Source organism: Catharus ustulatus, chromosome 14 (assembly GCF_009819885.2).
Source record: "Catharus ustulatus isolate bCatUst1 chromosome 14, bCatUst1.pri.v2, whole genome shotgun sequence".
NCBI lineage: Eukaryota > Metazoa > Chordata > Aves > Passeriformes > Turdidae > Catharus > Catharus ustulatus.
The window spans coordinates 16,582,510-16,597,479 of record NC_046234.1 but is presented as its reverse complement, the minus strand read 5'-3'; the positions used below and the strand labels follow the sequence as shown (position 1 = coordinate 16,597,479).

At 40.3% G+C, this 14,970-nt stretch overlaps 1 protein-coding gene across 2 annotated transcripts in view; it reads right to left on the bottom strand.

Moving 5' to 3' along the window:
* Positions 1-19: 19 nt before the first annotated feature.
* The window catches only part of LOC117002782 (connector enhancer of kinase suppressor of ras 2-like), a 165,259-nt gene continuing 150,308 nt past the window's right edge, over positions 20-14,970 (bottom strand). Inside the window, exons 21-25 of one of the 2 annotated variants that reach the window (XM_033072191.2) lie at positions 11,070-11,140; positions 10,267-10,370; positions 8,466-8,973; positions 7,963-8,162; positions 20-7,311 (exon numbers count right to left, since the gene is read on the bottom strand). In XM_033072191.2, the coding sequence (XP_032928082.1) occupies positions 7,096-7,311; positions 7,963-8,162; positions 8,466-8,973; positions 10,267-10,370; positions 11,070-11,140 (1,099 nt within the window). In that variant the 3' untranslated portion in view covers positions 20-7,095. The remainder of the gene's footprint in view (positions 7,312-7,962; positions 8,163-8,465; positions 8,974-10,266; positions 10,371-11,069; positions 11,141-14,970) is intronic. The other variant, XM_033072192.2, reaches the window with a different exon arrangement.

Sequence of the window (14,970 nt, the reverse complement as noted above, 5' to 3'; positions counted from 1 at the left end):
ATCCCCCATAAACACGCAATCTAAGTGCAGATAATTCGTTTATTGAAGTCCAAATTTACAACCGAAGTTTACAACTTTTTTTATTTTTTTCCCCCCAAAACAAAAGCTTTGTTTGAATTTAGGAAGAATAAATGTTTTTGTTTTTTTTTTTTAATAATGTACAGACTATATCTCTTAAATAAGTTAATATCTTTGAAAAAAGAGCAATATGTTCCTTTTTTTAATGTTGCAGTGCAACTTACAACTTACACGTCTGTGCAATGTACCATGAGGTATATGCCCAGTGAGCAACACACAGTGAAGTTTTCCATTCATAAATTTTCATTGTAGACACACAAAAAGTTAACAAGTTATTAATCTGTGATAGAAAACGCAGCCGGTTACAGTAATTCACACAGAACTCATCTGGAAAGAGGGAAAAAAGAAACCTAATGTTCATTGCCTATAGAAACTATTCATCTTTCAGCATAGACAAGTATAAAATTAAAAATACTGTTGTGAAACTGAAGAAATACTGTGTTATCCAGGGGCTGAAACCTCGTTTGACCTGTATTAGTCTAGACCATTGGTTTTTCTCTCTGTAGCATCCATGAGCTGAGGGATTTACTGCAGTACCGATGGAGCATCTGCTCGTCAAAGCATTAAGCATGATGGGCATTATAGAAAAGTTGCAGAATGCTCAAAAAACTTCCAACTCCAGCATTTTCCCTGGCATGGACAGGTGGTTTTCCATTGCCTCTCAGTTAATCTCCCAGCTGATTAGAAAAACAAGGCTGAAACATGGAAGATTACTTGTATTTGAAGCTTGACGCTTCAAACTTCTCAAGATGGCTCTAAAATACTTATTTTTCTTAATGACAGAAAACATATATTTATTTAAGAAAGGATCATCCACAATATAACTTTGTGATAAATAACAGTTCTGCCTCTAATACATATATACATACTGCTTGTAAACAAAAATGCCCACAGGTCATGGAGTCTCCATGATTTTTATACAAGGCGCTATAGATTTTTTTTTTTTTTTTTGTTTTGTTTTTTTGTTATTGAAAACAGTCCTAGTGAAAGTTTGGTTTATAACCTCCTATTGCTAACGAAACGGTAAGAATGTTTGTATTTACAAAGAAACAAAGACCATGGAGACCCCATAGCGTTATTTGCCAAAGATTTGAAGTTGGTGGGGTTTGCAAAATACACGTTGTCAGCACGTGGGACAGGTTGAACACCAGCAGAACAATACTCCAGTGCTTTGGTATTTCAACCCCTGAATATACAAAGACATTACTACAGCCTACTTCACAGTTGAATGCAGTAAAGTGCAAGCCATAGTACAAGGGTGTCATACATTTCCATACATGTAAGCGTTATCTAAAAAAGGCTCTATACAAGGTTTATTAGCTATTTAGTAACCTAGATGGAAGTCACCTATGGCCCAGCAATTAATGGTCTTACAAGGATATTGTCTTTGCAATACAGTATGTGTCAAATGTAAAACGTTTATTAATACTAGTGCATTTCTCTTATATCCTAACCTGTTTTCTCGTCAGATTTTTAATCCTTGTTTCTCAGTAAAACAGAAGTCTTAACTGGTAACAGGGTCTTACTGGCGTTTTGGCCAGCGAACACAGTTTGTTAAGACGTATTTGTTTTGTGGTTGCTAGTGAAAAAATGCAGTAGTTAATATGTATAATGTGACATCCTTAGTTAATCTGCAGCATTCAGACAGACACATTTACTGGTAGTAAAAAGATCTGTATTGATACCCTCACCAACGCCTGAGGATGAACAATATTCTAGAAATGTGAGGACAGAAGCTACAGGGCTTAGCTGGTCAAACAGCAGGTTGTCAACATATTTGATCATTTTTACAACATTGCTTTCTTTCAAATACTGCTCATACAGTGGCATTAATGCTTTAAGTCCCTAACTGTCACTTCTAACACATGTATGTTCTTAATAAAAATAAAGATATATCTGTCTGGCCTGCATTAAGAGTGAATATGGTTCTTTTCCTGAAGGCAGTTTCTGTCTGAATTGTTTAAACATTTTTATTAAGAGGAGGTCCCAGTAGTATATCACCTGTCTTCAAACCTGATAAAAGTTTAAATAGTATTATTTATAAACCTCCTTCTGGATGTGCAAGACTGGTACAACCCGTAAAATATAGAAAATAAGCTTTAAAAAATGTTTTTTATCTATTAGTTATATCCAGAGTGGAGAGTTCCCTGCTCACATGTTAGAGAGTGGAACTGATCAGAAACATCACATTTCACTTGTGTGCAATGGGAGCAAAGAAAGTAATTATAAACATCAGCTAAGGAAATCAAGTTTTGGATTAAATAATACTAGTTTTGGTTTAAATAGCCATGAAATTTCCTACATCAACTGATATGGCTCAGGTGGGATTTTCAGATGGGATTTTCAGATCTGTGCCCATTAACACCCATCAAGAGCCTCAGCCACACAGCATGAATTCATCTGAGGGAGATGTAGGACATTTCCCTCAGCATTCTGCCTGGGAAACCTACCCTGAGCCCAGCTTTAGTGAGGGAAACATTCTGCAAGAAAAAAGAGTTTTAATACTGAATATAAATGAATAGCTAATATTGCTTCTCCAGTCTTTCCTGTTATTAGCATCCTTTGTCCTAGGGGTATGCAAACATCATTTGGCAGCAGGGAAGGTGATGCCCTAAGGCATGTGCAACATGGAAAATCTACCATGGGAAACCTGTGCCCTAAAGCAAAATTTCCCTGCTGTGAAAACCGAGGAGAGAATGAAATCCTTCAAGCCAACACTTGTTTCTCTAACACTAAATGGAGGGAACCCAGGTATGCCCTGAATGGGGCTCAAGCTGAGCCCCAGCCATACAGACAGGCCTGTGCTCTCTTCCTTAGGGAATCTTCCTAGGACTGGGTTTGGGGACAGCCAGAACCTCTGTACAGACACAAGACTTGCTTGTACTGACAAACTGAGTATTTAAACCATCATTAAATTGCCTGCTGGTACCTCTAGATTGGGGGAGAGCTGGTTTTGTTGGGCTGCATCATGCCTTAGCCAAGGGCTGTTTTACACAAACCATCTTTGAAGGACTTAGTTCCCCCTGCATGAAGGGTTTGTACAAACTGTTGCTGAATTATCACAAAATAGCTCTGCTGGCAGAGTTGTCCCTCCTCAAGGATCAACAGCCCCCAGCTATATCACCTTGGGCACAAATACTGCTATTTTTGGCGGAAAAAATGCTTTTATCACTTGGAAGACAGTAAGACCACATGAGGAAAGAATATGGCAAGTAAGGTACGTGATAATCTTGGCCTGATTTGCATTATTTGACACAAAAATAAGAATGTTCCCTGTTCTCCTCAGATTTGTGTTGAGTTAAACAATTTCTACCGGATTCTTCCTTTTTCTCCCAGAGGTCCTATTAACATTTAAAGTGAAATCTCCTAAAGGTCAGCAGCAGAATTGCACGATTTTTGAGGAGGGTGAGCCCTTCCCAGAGCCACTGTAAAATAACTCCTTCAAAGGTACCTGTACTGTCCTTCACAAGAGCTTGGAGAATGAGTGTTCTGTAACTGCTGTAACTGAGAGGAGTGAGAATAGGCTTAACTGGCCATGTACAATTCTCTGCAACACTCATTTCTTTTTCCTTGGAAAAAAACAGTGGAGCACCACATTTCCAGCTCAAAAGACAGCAGCCAGAGCTGAATATACTGATAACAACCCCCTCCTCCTGCTCCTCTGATTTTTGTTCGTGTCAATTAGAGCAAGCTCAGGGTAGTTTTCACTTAAAATAATGAAACCAAGAAAAATGTCTGGTTTCTCTCAGGAAGTGATGCCAAGAGAGCTATTAAGACACTTTCAAAGATCTGACATGCCACTGAATACAGAACAGTAGTAAAAAAGGAGGGGAATCAGTAGCTCAGGGGTAGCATTAAATCAGTTGTAATGGAAAATAGCCAGTAACAAAAAGACTCAGCTTGTGGAGTGTCAGAGAAAGCCTATGGGCTGAGACATTTTACCTGCAGGAATTCTGAATGAAGACAACAACTTTAATGAGATCCAGTTAAATAAAACGCATCCAGACAACATTTCCATGTTGTTGTATATGTTAAAAACCAAGTTTTACCTGAGAATTCAGGCAGGAAAACTGGTCAATTAATAAATCTATTGTACACGTGCTGTTTATTTCCCTTGGTGAACTCAACAGCCAAGCCTTGTTCTTTTCTCACTTAAAAATATGGCATCAAAACCACCACAATTCCAGCTGCTTTGCACAGTGTGTTTAAGTAACAGTTGGTCCAGGAGAATTGGACATATTTTAACACCTAAGCAGGATTTGGTGCATGAGTTTTTAAATACAATATCTGTATTGCACTCTGCATTCCCGTGAGTTCAAAGGTGGTGAAAATCCAGATAATTGTGCTGTGGTGACTGTGCACATTCCTCTCTGCAGTCCATTTAGATTGGCACCTACACCCAGAAGGAAGAAACCTGTGGCAGAGAGGGAAGGGCTGCAAGGTGGGGTTGAGTGCATTAGCCAGGAGGATGATAAGTTCTTGTGAGATGGCTTCCAAGTGCCAGCTGACATTTGTGAAAGAATAAAGTCTTTGTATTGCTTAATTTAGCAATTAGATTTTGCTTGCTCTAAGGCACAAGCAATGCCAGACAAATGGTTCAAACTTTTCTCCCAGTTAATCATAAGCCCATTAGAGGGAATTTCTTCAGTGTATCTCATCTCATTTCATCTCATGAATCTCCTGGACAATTTATTTGGCCTATTCAGTGCAAATCACATTTGCTGAGAGCTGCTCTGCAAGAGCAGAATGCAGACTCACAACTCCAAGAATTTCAAATGATGATCTCATGACACTGAAAGATTTTTAAAGATAAGCTGAGCAAAAGTATGAACTCTATTATCTATTCATATTACAGAAATTGTATTTAAACTTAAAACAGAGATAATCTGTTTTCCTATTACTTGTGTTATTTCTGAGAAATCTATCTTCCCAATTATATTTCTCATTTTCAGCTGTATCTGTAAGTAGCATTCTCTGTTTACTTGTGACTTCACTGAATATGCTCAGTTATGTCTTGAATGATGATGCAGTGGCATTTGAAATCCTTTTGGAAAGCTATTTGGAATTAATATAGATATTTTCATTATGAAAGCACAAACTATCTTTTGGGTTTGAATCAGTAGACATATTTAAATTTATTTAGGATTTTAGATAGTTCAATCTATGTAACTATTTCTGTGACCATCCATCACTGCTTGCATGTATAACATGAATTAATTTCTAAATGGATTCTATAATTTATGCTGTTGCTCACTGCAAATGAAGGAATGAAATTACGATTGGAAAGAAGGGAGAGGCAAGGGAAAGGTGTTTTTAATTTTGTCTTTGTTTCTCACTATGCAATTGTATTTTAAATAGTTAATATATGAATTTTCCCCAAGTCAGGTTTGTTTTGCCTACAATAACCATAGCAGGTGATCTCCCTGTCTTTGTTTCAGCCCAGGAGCTTTCTCATGACATTTTTTCCCCCCTCAGCTGCTCTGTGGAGACAGAACTAAACACCAGGGACGTCTTCTCCTGGTCTGGCTTTGGGATAATGAAATCTCCTGGATACTAGGACCTCACTGAGATGATATTTTTTCCTCTGTTGTACTGAGCTGCATTAATTTTACAGTCCTTGATGGATGAGAGACAATTAGGTTTATCTTGTGACTAAGTTATCAGTGAATCTGTTTCAGTGAAATGACATCAGCTGTATTCACATCCCCTTCATTCTGCCTTTTAGAACTATTCTAGCAAGCAGAGTCAAAGCAAACTGGGAATGGCTTTGAAATCTATGTTCAGTAGCATTCAAAACAATCTTTCCCCCCACAATAATACAAATATTTTCCCCAAAATATAGTTCTTACAAACCTTTCTCACCCAGGCAAGGAAATGGAATACACTGCATGACTTGTGTGTCTTCCCAAACCAATCAATCACGATTGGTTTTCGAACGATGTTTTGAATAACTTCACCCACTTGCAAATGTACTGCTAGCAGTTAAAAATTATTGCCAGACATTACATAATTTTGAATAACTAACTCAGCTATAGATGTCAGTCTATCACAGAATGTAATTGATTAGTTCAGGAGGTTTTTTTTAGCTTCATTCTCATGCTGTTTTTGAATTTTGTGACTCACAGTCACGTGTCACTTAAATTCACAGTGAAGAAACGATGAAAACCTGCAGTATGTACCTTACTCAGTGCGGATGTTTTTTTTTTTCTTTCTTTCACCATGAAATACTTCAAATTCTATTAAAACCAGTTTAAGTTGCAGCATTAGTGAACAACCAATATTGTTCTACTCGTATCTTACCTCTGTGCCAAACCTGCTTGCTCGTGTTCCTTCATTTAAAGGCAGGCACAGCACGTTACAAACACAGTATTTAAATGGCATGTACAGAGTGCCCATAGGGCCAGACTGGGATCTATTTCTTTGATGTACAGTGTACATTTTAAGGCACACTATAGGGATTGAGTTTACATTTTGATAACTCTGTCCTTTTATTTGCAAAGATGGTCACTACCTGGAAATGTTGCAAAAATAAATGTTCATCTCTAAGAGTGGCCAATGTATTCATGTCTTCATTTTTATATTTTTTTCTCAAGAAAAAAATGTGTGAAAATGTGAACTTTAGGGCATTTTAAAAGGAAATGTCAACTACCATGTTACATTTTATATACATAGATATGTATTTATATATATCTAAATATATAAAATGATTGTAGGAGCTCATACTATAAGCTGAGTTTTAGTACAGTACTTTAAATATACTGGTATTTATTTTCAGTTCCACTTCTGCACTGCTTCTTTCTAATGCAGAGCTTGATACGGACATCGGTTGATAATAGCAAACAAAAAAATTAATAAAGAATATTATTGTCTTATCATGCAATGTAGTAGGCATCCTGTGGCACTATTCTCTTACCCAAGTATTTACAGTACTGCTGAGTACCTTAGCAATAAATTCACCAGTGTTTGTGTGACTGCATGTGTCCGGGCACCCAGCAGCGAGCCAGGCTGGGGCTCCTGTCACACGTGGGTCTCGATGAAGGAGTGTGTGTGTGTCAGCATTGGGGCTGAGCTGGCCAGTTCAGAGGCTCCGTTTTGAGACTTCCCAGCAGCACTGTACTCACAAATGTCCAGGAAAAACTCATAGTTCTTTAATTTCCAATCTTTGAACTTCTTGGATGTTAAGTTGGGATCATCCAGAAGGCTGTTGATAACTGTGAGGTCTCCTTCCTTTGCCTAGAAAATTCCAGAAAGACAGAGGACAGGTCAAAATGAGATTTTGCATTTTAGCACTTTATTTCTTCTTTAAGTTTAATGCCAAGTGCCAGGAAAACTACCATGGAAACTTTGATATTTACCTAAATTCAGGAACTGTTACAGCATAAACTGTTTGACAGCTCAGTCTGTGGCACGTGCTGCAACCTGCATACATAGAATGCCAAATAATCTCTTTTTTCCCCTTAAGCTGAAACAAGTTTGCTTTCAAGGATTTTTAGTTTCTTTGAAACTTAATTTTAAAGCTAGAAAAAAGCATTAACAATAGAAATGTAAAGAGATTAAGGATATACAGTGACATCAAGGACAAAGGGGAATGGCTTCCCACTGCCAGAGGGCAGGGTTAGCTGGGATATTGGGAAGGAATTTTTGGCTGTGAGGGTGGGCAGGCCCAGCACAGAGAAGCTGTGGTTGCCCTGGATCCCTGGAAGTGTCCAAGGCCAGGTTGGACAGAGCTTGGAGCACCCTGGGGCAGTGGGAAATGTCCCTGCCTATAGCAGGGGTGGCACTGGATGAGCTTTAAGGTCCCTTCAACCATCATCATTGTGTGATGCACAATTAGACTTTCCCAGTTTACATTCCTCACACACAAAGCCCCTGATAAAGCCTTACTTTTAAAGTGCTCTTGAGGACTCGGATGTGGTGCAGCTTCTCGTTGATCACGGGGTCGTTGCATCGCATCACGAAGGACTTGCGGAACTCCTGCTTGGTGGAGGGACGCTGCTCCCCGAAAGCTGACAGACTGGCTTCTTCCAGGGTCCTGTACAGCTCCTGCAGGCCATCTGTGATTTCTTCAATTTCTTTTATGTTTTCTGAAAGGAAAGAAAGAAACCTAATCACAAACCTGATCATTCAGATGAAGTCTCTGAAATCAGCAATGCTTCAATGCAATCTTAACCTATTACTCCATTCTGAAATGTTAGTTTTGATGAGACAAGAACAGTTGCACCATCCCAGAGCTCAATTTTTAGTACTACATCCTGGTGTTTCTAGTACAAACTCCTGTCTTTGCCAACATCCAGCGGTTCAACCACAAAATCCTCGCTGAGAACAGTGGCAACACTGCTGTGGATTTTGATGGCAGTAAAGTGGATCAGAACACCTCCAGAGCTTACCTTCTGCACAGAAACTGTTGTGCCTTCTAATTGGAACCGTCTCTTCCAGGTTGTCATCGGTCCCGTCAATGGACTTGACGCGTCCCTTCCCGCGGACGTCTCTGTTTCGGGGAAGGCTTTGGCTGCGCTGTTTCTGGGGCCGCCCGTGGGAGCTGTGTCCCCTTGGACATTCCACCAGAGGAAAAGGCCCGTCCTGCTCAAAATTGTGGCGCCTCTGGACGGGCAGCGTGGCTTGTCTCCGTTTGTCCGGTGACATTGCGGGCCGGCCGCTCACGTACTCCGCCTCCGGAGGGACAGTCTGGAGGAAGTGGAGCCCTGAGCTGGTTAAGGGGGTCTCGATGAGGTCCTGCCACGAGCGCCGCTCTCGGTAGGGGGGTCTGCACCCCGAGGAGTGGCTGCTGCCTGCCGCATCCTGCCGCGAGTCCTCAGCCGAAGAGTGCGAATACGTCGATTCGCTGGAAAAGTGTCGCCCTTGTTTGGCTTCAGGGAATGGACTTGAAGAATTCACCTGGGGAGACACAAAAACATCTGCCCATGAGATGATGTTTTGAGTAGACCCAAGAAAATGATTCTATGATATCTAGTAATCAGATGGACTGATGGGTTGGATTTGTCATAACATGAACCACTGTAAACAGAAGAGAATTAGCAGTGACAACTTATATACAAATGCTCTTTTAACCACTCCCTATTCTTGTTTTGCACATTCTCTGCCCACAAGCAACTCCTGATGGAAAGAAAAATCTAACATTGGTGCAGGTTTCCTGCAGACCATCCAGCTTATCCTCAGTCCAGCAGAGGACAGTGGAAGTCTCCAAAAGAAGCTGTAATTGGATTTCCTTTCTTTCTTTTTTTAGGGGCCAAACAGAAAAAAAAAAAAAAACCAACAACAAAAACCCAAACAACAAAAACTTCAGCACCCAGGTAGATTTTTGGCTGGGGGACTGTTCAACTTGTGAAACGATTTGAATGAGTTCTGCTGGGTCTGTGTGTAAATTTAATTCAAAACAACGAGAAAGGCAAAAATGTGGAAAAACAGAAAGGGAGGGGCTTAACCTGTGTCCCAGTTGATAAAACAGCATCACATGGGTGAAAATCAGTCTGAACTTCACCCATGTGATGCTGTTGTCTCAGTCACTCTTTCTTTGGTTCTGGCTGTGTGAGGATCGTGTCATTCACGCTGAAGAAAAATCTGAAAGAAAAATAGAGAACAGTCCTATCTGCGCTTGGAATCATAGAATAATTATCAGAATTGCCTGGGTTTTGTCTAATAGAAACGTTCTATTTGCAACACTGTGATTACCATGGAATTGTACACAATCTTGTAAAAAAAAACCCCTTTCCTAGAAAGATTTGTTCTTTAAAAAAGAACAAAAACATTACTGCATGAATGTGAGCTGATCTTAGTCTCTAGCATCCAGTATCCAATATTGATAACTGAAAACCAGTCTCAATTAATACAAACTATCCCATCCACCACATTCTTTTCATATTCTGCAGTGAAGGTAAAATCTGAAAATTCTGTTCCTGTTATGATATTCACCAATCCTACAAAAAAGGTCCTGTTTCCAGTTTGGTGACAGATCTGTGTCAGGAGCCATTTACCTCTCCTTCCTTCCTAACTGATTTGCTATGGAAAAATCCAGGTCTTGGCTCATGAGGAACAGCAGTAATTTCATTTTAACAACCACATCCAGCTTTGCTCTTTATGGTGCTTAAATATCCCAGGACAAGGGAGGTGTGAGTGGAGGCCCCCAGGTGTCTGGGGTGGCCTGGGGTGGCATGCAGGTGTGTGACTCACTGAGGGGGTGCGGTGGTAGGTGTCACACAGCGTGGAGGAGCCCTCCTGCTTCAGGGTCAGCGAGCCGTCCATGTCGTCCTGGTCGCTCTCGCTCCAGTAATCTGCTGACAAAGCATTCCAGCTCTCACTCGGCTGCTTTTCCACAAGAAAGCAGATCCCACATTTTAGCAGCATCCTTCCATGGCTAGGTGGACGTTCCCCAGTCACCTGCAGGGCTGGTGGAAAGGTCTGGCACCTCAAACACACAGGGAGTGCAGGAACCTCCCGGTGCTTTAGGGAATTACAGAATGTGACTCCCACTGCACATCAAAACCAACTTCTGCTCACAGACCTTCAAACAGAAACCTCATTCCAGATGCTGAAGTAGAGCCAAGCCTGAACACTTAATTTAATTGGGCATAGCAGGTTCTGATAGGGAAAGGGCAAGGCTGGCACCTGAGCTCAGGAGGTGCAAACAAATATTTGCTGAAGCACACATTGCCCCAAGTCTGTGATGTCTGCACTGGTTTTGGGAGGATGAACGTCCTTAAGGGCTGGGATCTGGGAGATCACACCTCACCCACATTGTCTTTATCACTAATTTTAAATATTTCTTAAAATTACTGCTCAGGATTTTATTTTCTTTGGTTGTGGCACCAATAAATTTAGTGCTTCAAGGAAATGTATTCTTATCAAAATTGATATTTGAAAAGATATGGCCATATGTTGCTAAAGAAGTCAGTTATGACCTCTCCAGCTTTATTGCAATACTGAACAGATTTTTACTGTCTGCTCTCTTCTAATTAGAATCACTGAAGCATTACCTTCATCTGGGTGAATATCCTTGTCATCAGGTGTGTAGCCAATTGCTGCGAGACCCAAACGATTCATCCATCTAACAGAACAATAAAAATGAGGAAGAGAGGTATTTAAAAGGAACATCCCATGTAAATCTGAAGGCACCCACATTCTTAACATCTGGAAAAATCAGAGACAACACCTAATGCAAAAAGGCTGTTAAACCCCTGATTCAGATGTGTTGGGTGCTGGATCAATGGGAGTGAAGGATTTATCACATTTGTTCTGATTGCTATTTCTGCTTATTTCAAGAACTTACCTGGATTGCCAAAACACTGGAAAATAAAAAGGAATTATGATAATTATTGTCTGAAAGCCTGTGTTGGGAAATAAGTTGTATTAAACTTGTATCCTCAGAAAGCTAAAACAGCCTGTGGCAGTTTGGTTATTTGCTAGTCTGGATTCACAGTGCTGGTGATAAAAATATTGAGTGTTGTTGAGCTGTGATATCAACATTATTTTCCCTTAATTTGTTTAATACAGACTTTTGGGTTTCTAAAACAAGACTTGGTAAATTACAAGTACATCAATATTTGCATTTGGCTTTGGATGTGCTGGGTTCTTTCTCAGCTCTCAAATTATTTAGTTTGATAGAAAATAAAATTCTTTACTTCATTAGGAAAATATTACAGTTTATTTTGGGGAAAATACCTTTTGAGCTTTCTTTATGTAAAATTACTGGATGTTTATACAATGTATAATTGAAAAACTAGGAAAAAAGGAAAATAGCACACAGAGGGAACAGTCACTTCTTAATGTTCAGCAAATGAAAAATCAAGAATTATCTTATTTTCATCAACAAGGAGATGTAACCAAAGAAAAAAGCCCTAATAGTGATATCTGTAATCCCTGGGATGTTTTAAACCATTCCCTTCCTCAGTGACTAAACTCTTAATTATGTCATTAATTTCCCAGAATGTTGATGTGAGAGTTTGTCTAGAAGCAGCTCTTTTTTTTCCTTTTTGAACATTTGCAACATCAAATTTGCTAATAATTATCTTCTTGGTTAATGAATATTAGAATGACAAAACCATCTTTCACAGGCCTCGAGTCAGACATTAGTGAACAGCACAGGCAGTATCAAAAGGACGAGTTGTTTTGCAGATTAAAACACGAAAACTGCTCCGTGTCATTCTCTCCCACTCGTACTAGAGGAGAAAAAAAAGGTTTTTAAGGACATGTGTGACTGTTATTGTCCAGGAGAGTGCTGTGTGGGAGATGGGAGGCACAGCAAGGAGGCAGAAAATGAAAGGAGAGTGAACTCTCCACTAAAAATAGCGCCCAGTTCAGCACGTATTGATCTCCTGGTGCCACAGGAGGCTCCCAGCAATGATCTTCATCTGGAATATTGGATCCTCCCTGAGTCACTGCACAGCCTGCAGCACTGCCTGCCACGGATCTTAGCACTTCCCTAAGCAGCCAAGGGGGACAACAACGTTTGCTTCTCCCAGGGAATTGGGAGAGGGTTTAATTCACTTGCAAAACTATGAAATAAAGAACTGTACAATCATATTGCTTTGCCTCTCAGTATTAAGCCAGAAGTGAGCAAATTGGAGATGAAAATGGAAATGATGATTAGTTTTCCCAAGTACCAACTGCAGGGTGAGGACTGCCTAGAGCTGTTGTTTGCATCAGCATGTCAATAACTCATCTTTATCACGAGGGAAGTACATTTTAAATGGATTAACAGATTTACAGAAGAGCTTTTGCACAGTGCTCACCAGCATCATTTCCCTCAGTGCACAGTGCCTTGATCGCCTGGCATTTCTTCCCTTGCAAGGCAGATCCTTTATTGCAGGGATGGCAGTGACATCATTCCCTGCTCCTTACTGAGCATTTCTATTCACCACTTTTTCATCAGTTGTTCCCGAATTTCTGAACTCATTAGCACTGGAGCAAAATAGTTTTAGTCATACTTTGCCATATGCCTTTGGCAATTAAGCAGGATGGCTCAGTGCCTTCCTCTGAGGTTCTGCTTAAGCAACAACAATAAATTAGGACTAATTACCATTTTCCAAGTTAAAACAGACTCAGCCATTTGTGTGGCCAGTGCATGGAGATTTATATTGTCTTAAATTTCTTGAAAAAATTTTTTTGTTGGTCATTGTTAACTTGAGTGTGTCAGATCTTGAAAGCAAATACAGACCCCAGCTGAAGTGTTTGGATTAACCTTGCAGAGCCAGGGAGGTTCTGAGCATACCCAGAGTATCAGCTTTACACATATGGCCTCAATGACCAAATCTGCAATTAGCTGAAGTTAATCTTCCTTCTCTAAGGCTGCTCAGGCTTTTCTTTTTCAAAGGCCAAGATCATCCCCAGCTAGAGTTACAAGGACTTTCTTACCTCATTTACCACAATTCAGAGCCAGCTCTTTGTCAAGCCAACATAAAAGGTTATCTGATGACATTCAGTGGCTTATCATGATAAAATCACTTCTGATAAAAGAACTAGAATCTCCATTTTAGGTTTTGTGTTTTTAAAAAAAAGCATGAGTGAATGTTTTTGAGGTTAATCAGAAGATATACAAGTGGTGAGATTACAGCTCATTTTCTTACAGTTAATAGTTTTTTCTCCCAAGGAAATGCAAACTCAGTTCAAAAGGAGCCCTTCGTAAACTTGATGAATTTCCTTGATGAGCAAAACCGCTTTCATTTTTCAGAAAACTGCAGTCAAGGTTATAAAAAGCTCTTTGTGGAGAGCTTGGAAAGGCAGGCAGTTGGTTCTGAACTCTGCCCTGTGAGCAAACATTGGGCTCCAGTTGGGCACTGGGAGCCCAAGGGATGGAGGATGCACATCCCCAAACCTCAACCCCGGGCACACAGCTGGGCTCCCTCCCCCAGATCCTGCCTTTTTACCTGGATAATTTCAACAACTCCTTCCTGCTGATAATTAAACAACCTAACCAGGATGTTTCACTGAGTCTAGGCCACCCAACAGAGCACGGGGTTTGCATTCTGGATGGAAATTGCAATCAGCACTAAATATCCTGCAGATCCTCTGCCACAACATTTTACCTCCAGGGTTGTACAAATCCCCACAAGATATAATCCCTGTTTTAAAAAGTTGTAATAACCTGCAGGGCACCAAGAAATGGGTTGTTTTTTACTGCCTGTACTCCAGTGAACCAAAGGCAGGGAAAGGTGAGCCTCAAGTAAAGTCATCGAAATGCACAAGTAAGTTTTGTACTTTGTCTTAATTAAATTCTAAATAAATCAGACTTGGCTTTAATTCATTCTGTTGGTTACAAACAGACACTGTTGTCATTGCTTTGGGATAAAATAGAGCTGCCTGGTAGTATTTAAGTTAAATTTACTGAGATAATTGTGGTTATTACCCAGGGATTACAGCCCAGGATCTTTTCTGAGAGTCTGATGCTGCCCCAGGGCTGGGCTGTGATGAGTGAAGCACCAGGGCAGGGAGGAGCTGAGGAGCTCAAGAGTCAAAGCCTGATCCTGAAGAGAAAATCCTGCCTAAAATGCCCCAAATTGAAAAGAATCAGGAGCACATTCACCTACTGACAGAAACGCTGGGAAATGTCAAAGGGGGGCAAACAACTGGAAGCAATTGCACATTGCTTTGCTCTCCTGACACTGTGCTGAAAACAAGAATATGCCACTCCTCAATGAACAAATAATTAAATTCCTGTTTGCTGTAGTTTACTCCTGCTGAGCAAGGGCTGAGCCAGCCCAAGGTCAGTGGGAATTTCTGGGAGTGAAGAATTAAAGTTTCCACAGTGGCATCACACTCATCCTCTTGGCTGTTCATTTCTACAAGGCCAGATTGGAAAAGCACAAATAAAACAACTTGGACAATCTCAGTTGTCATAAATTGGAGAGAACTATTTTGTTTAGTGTTGGAGAATGAAAA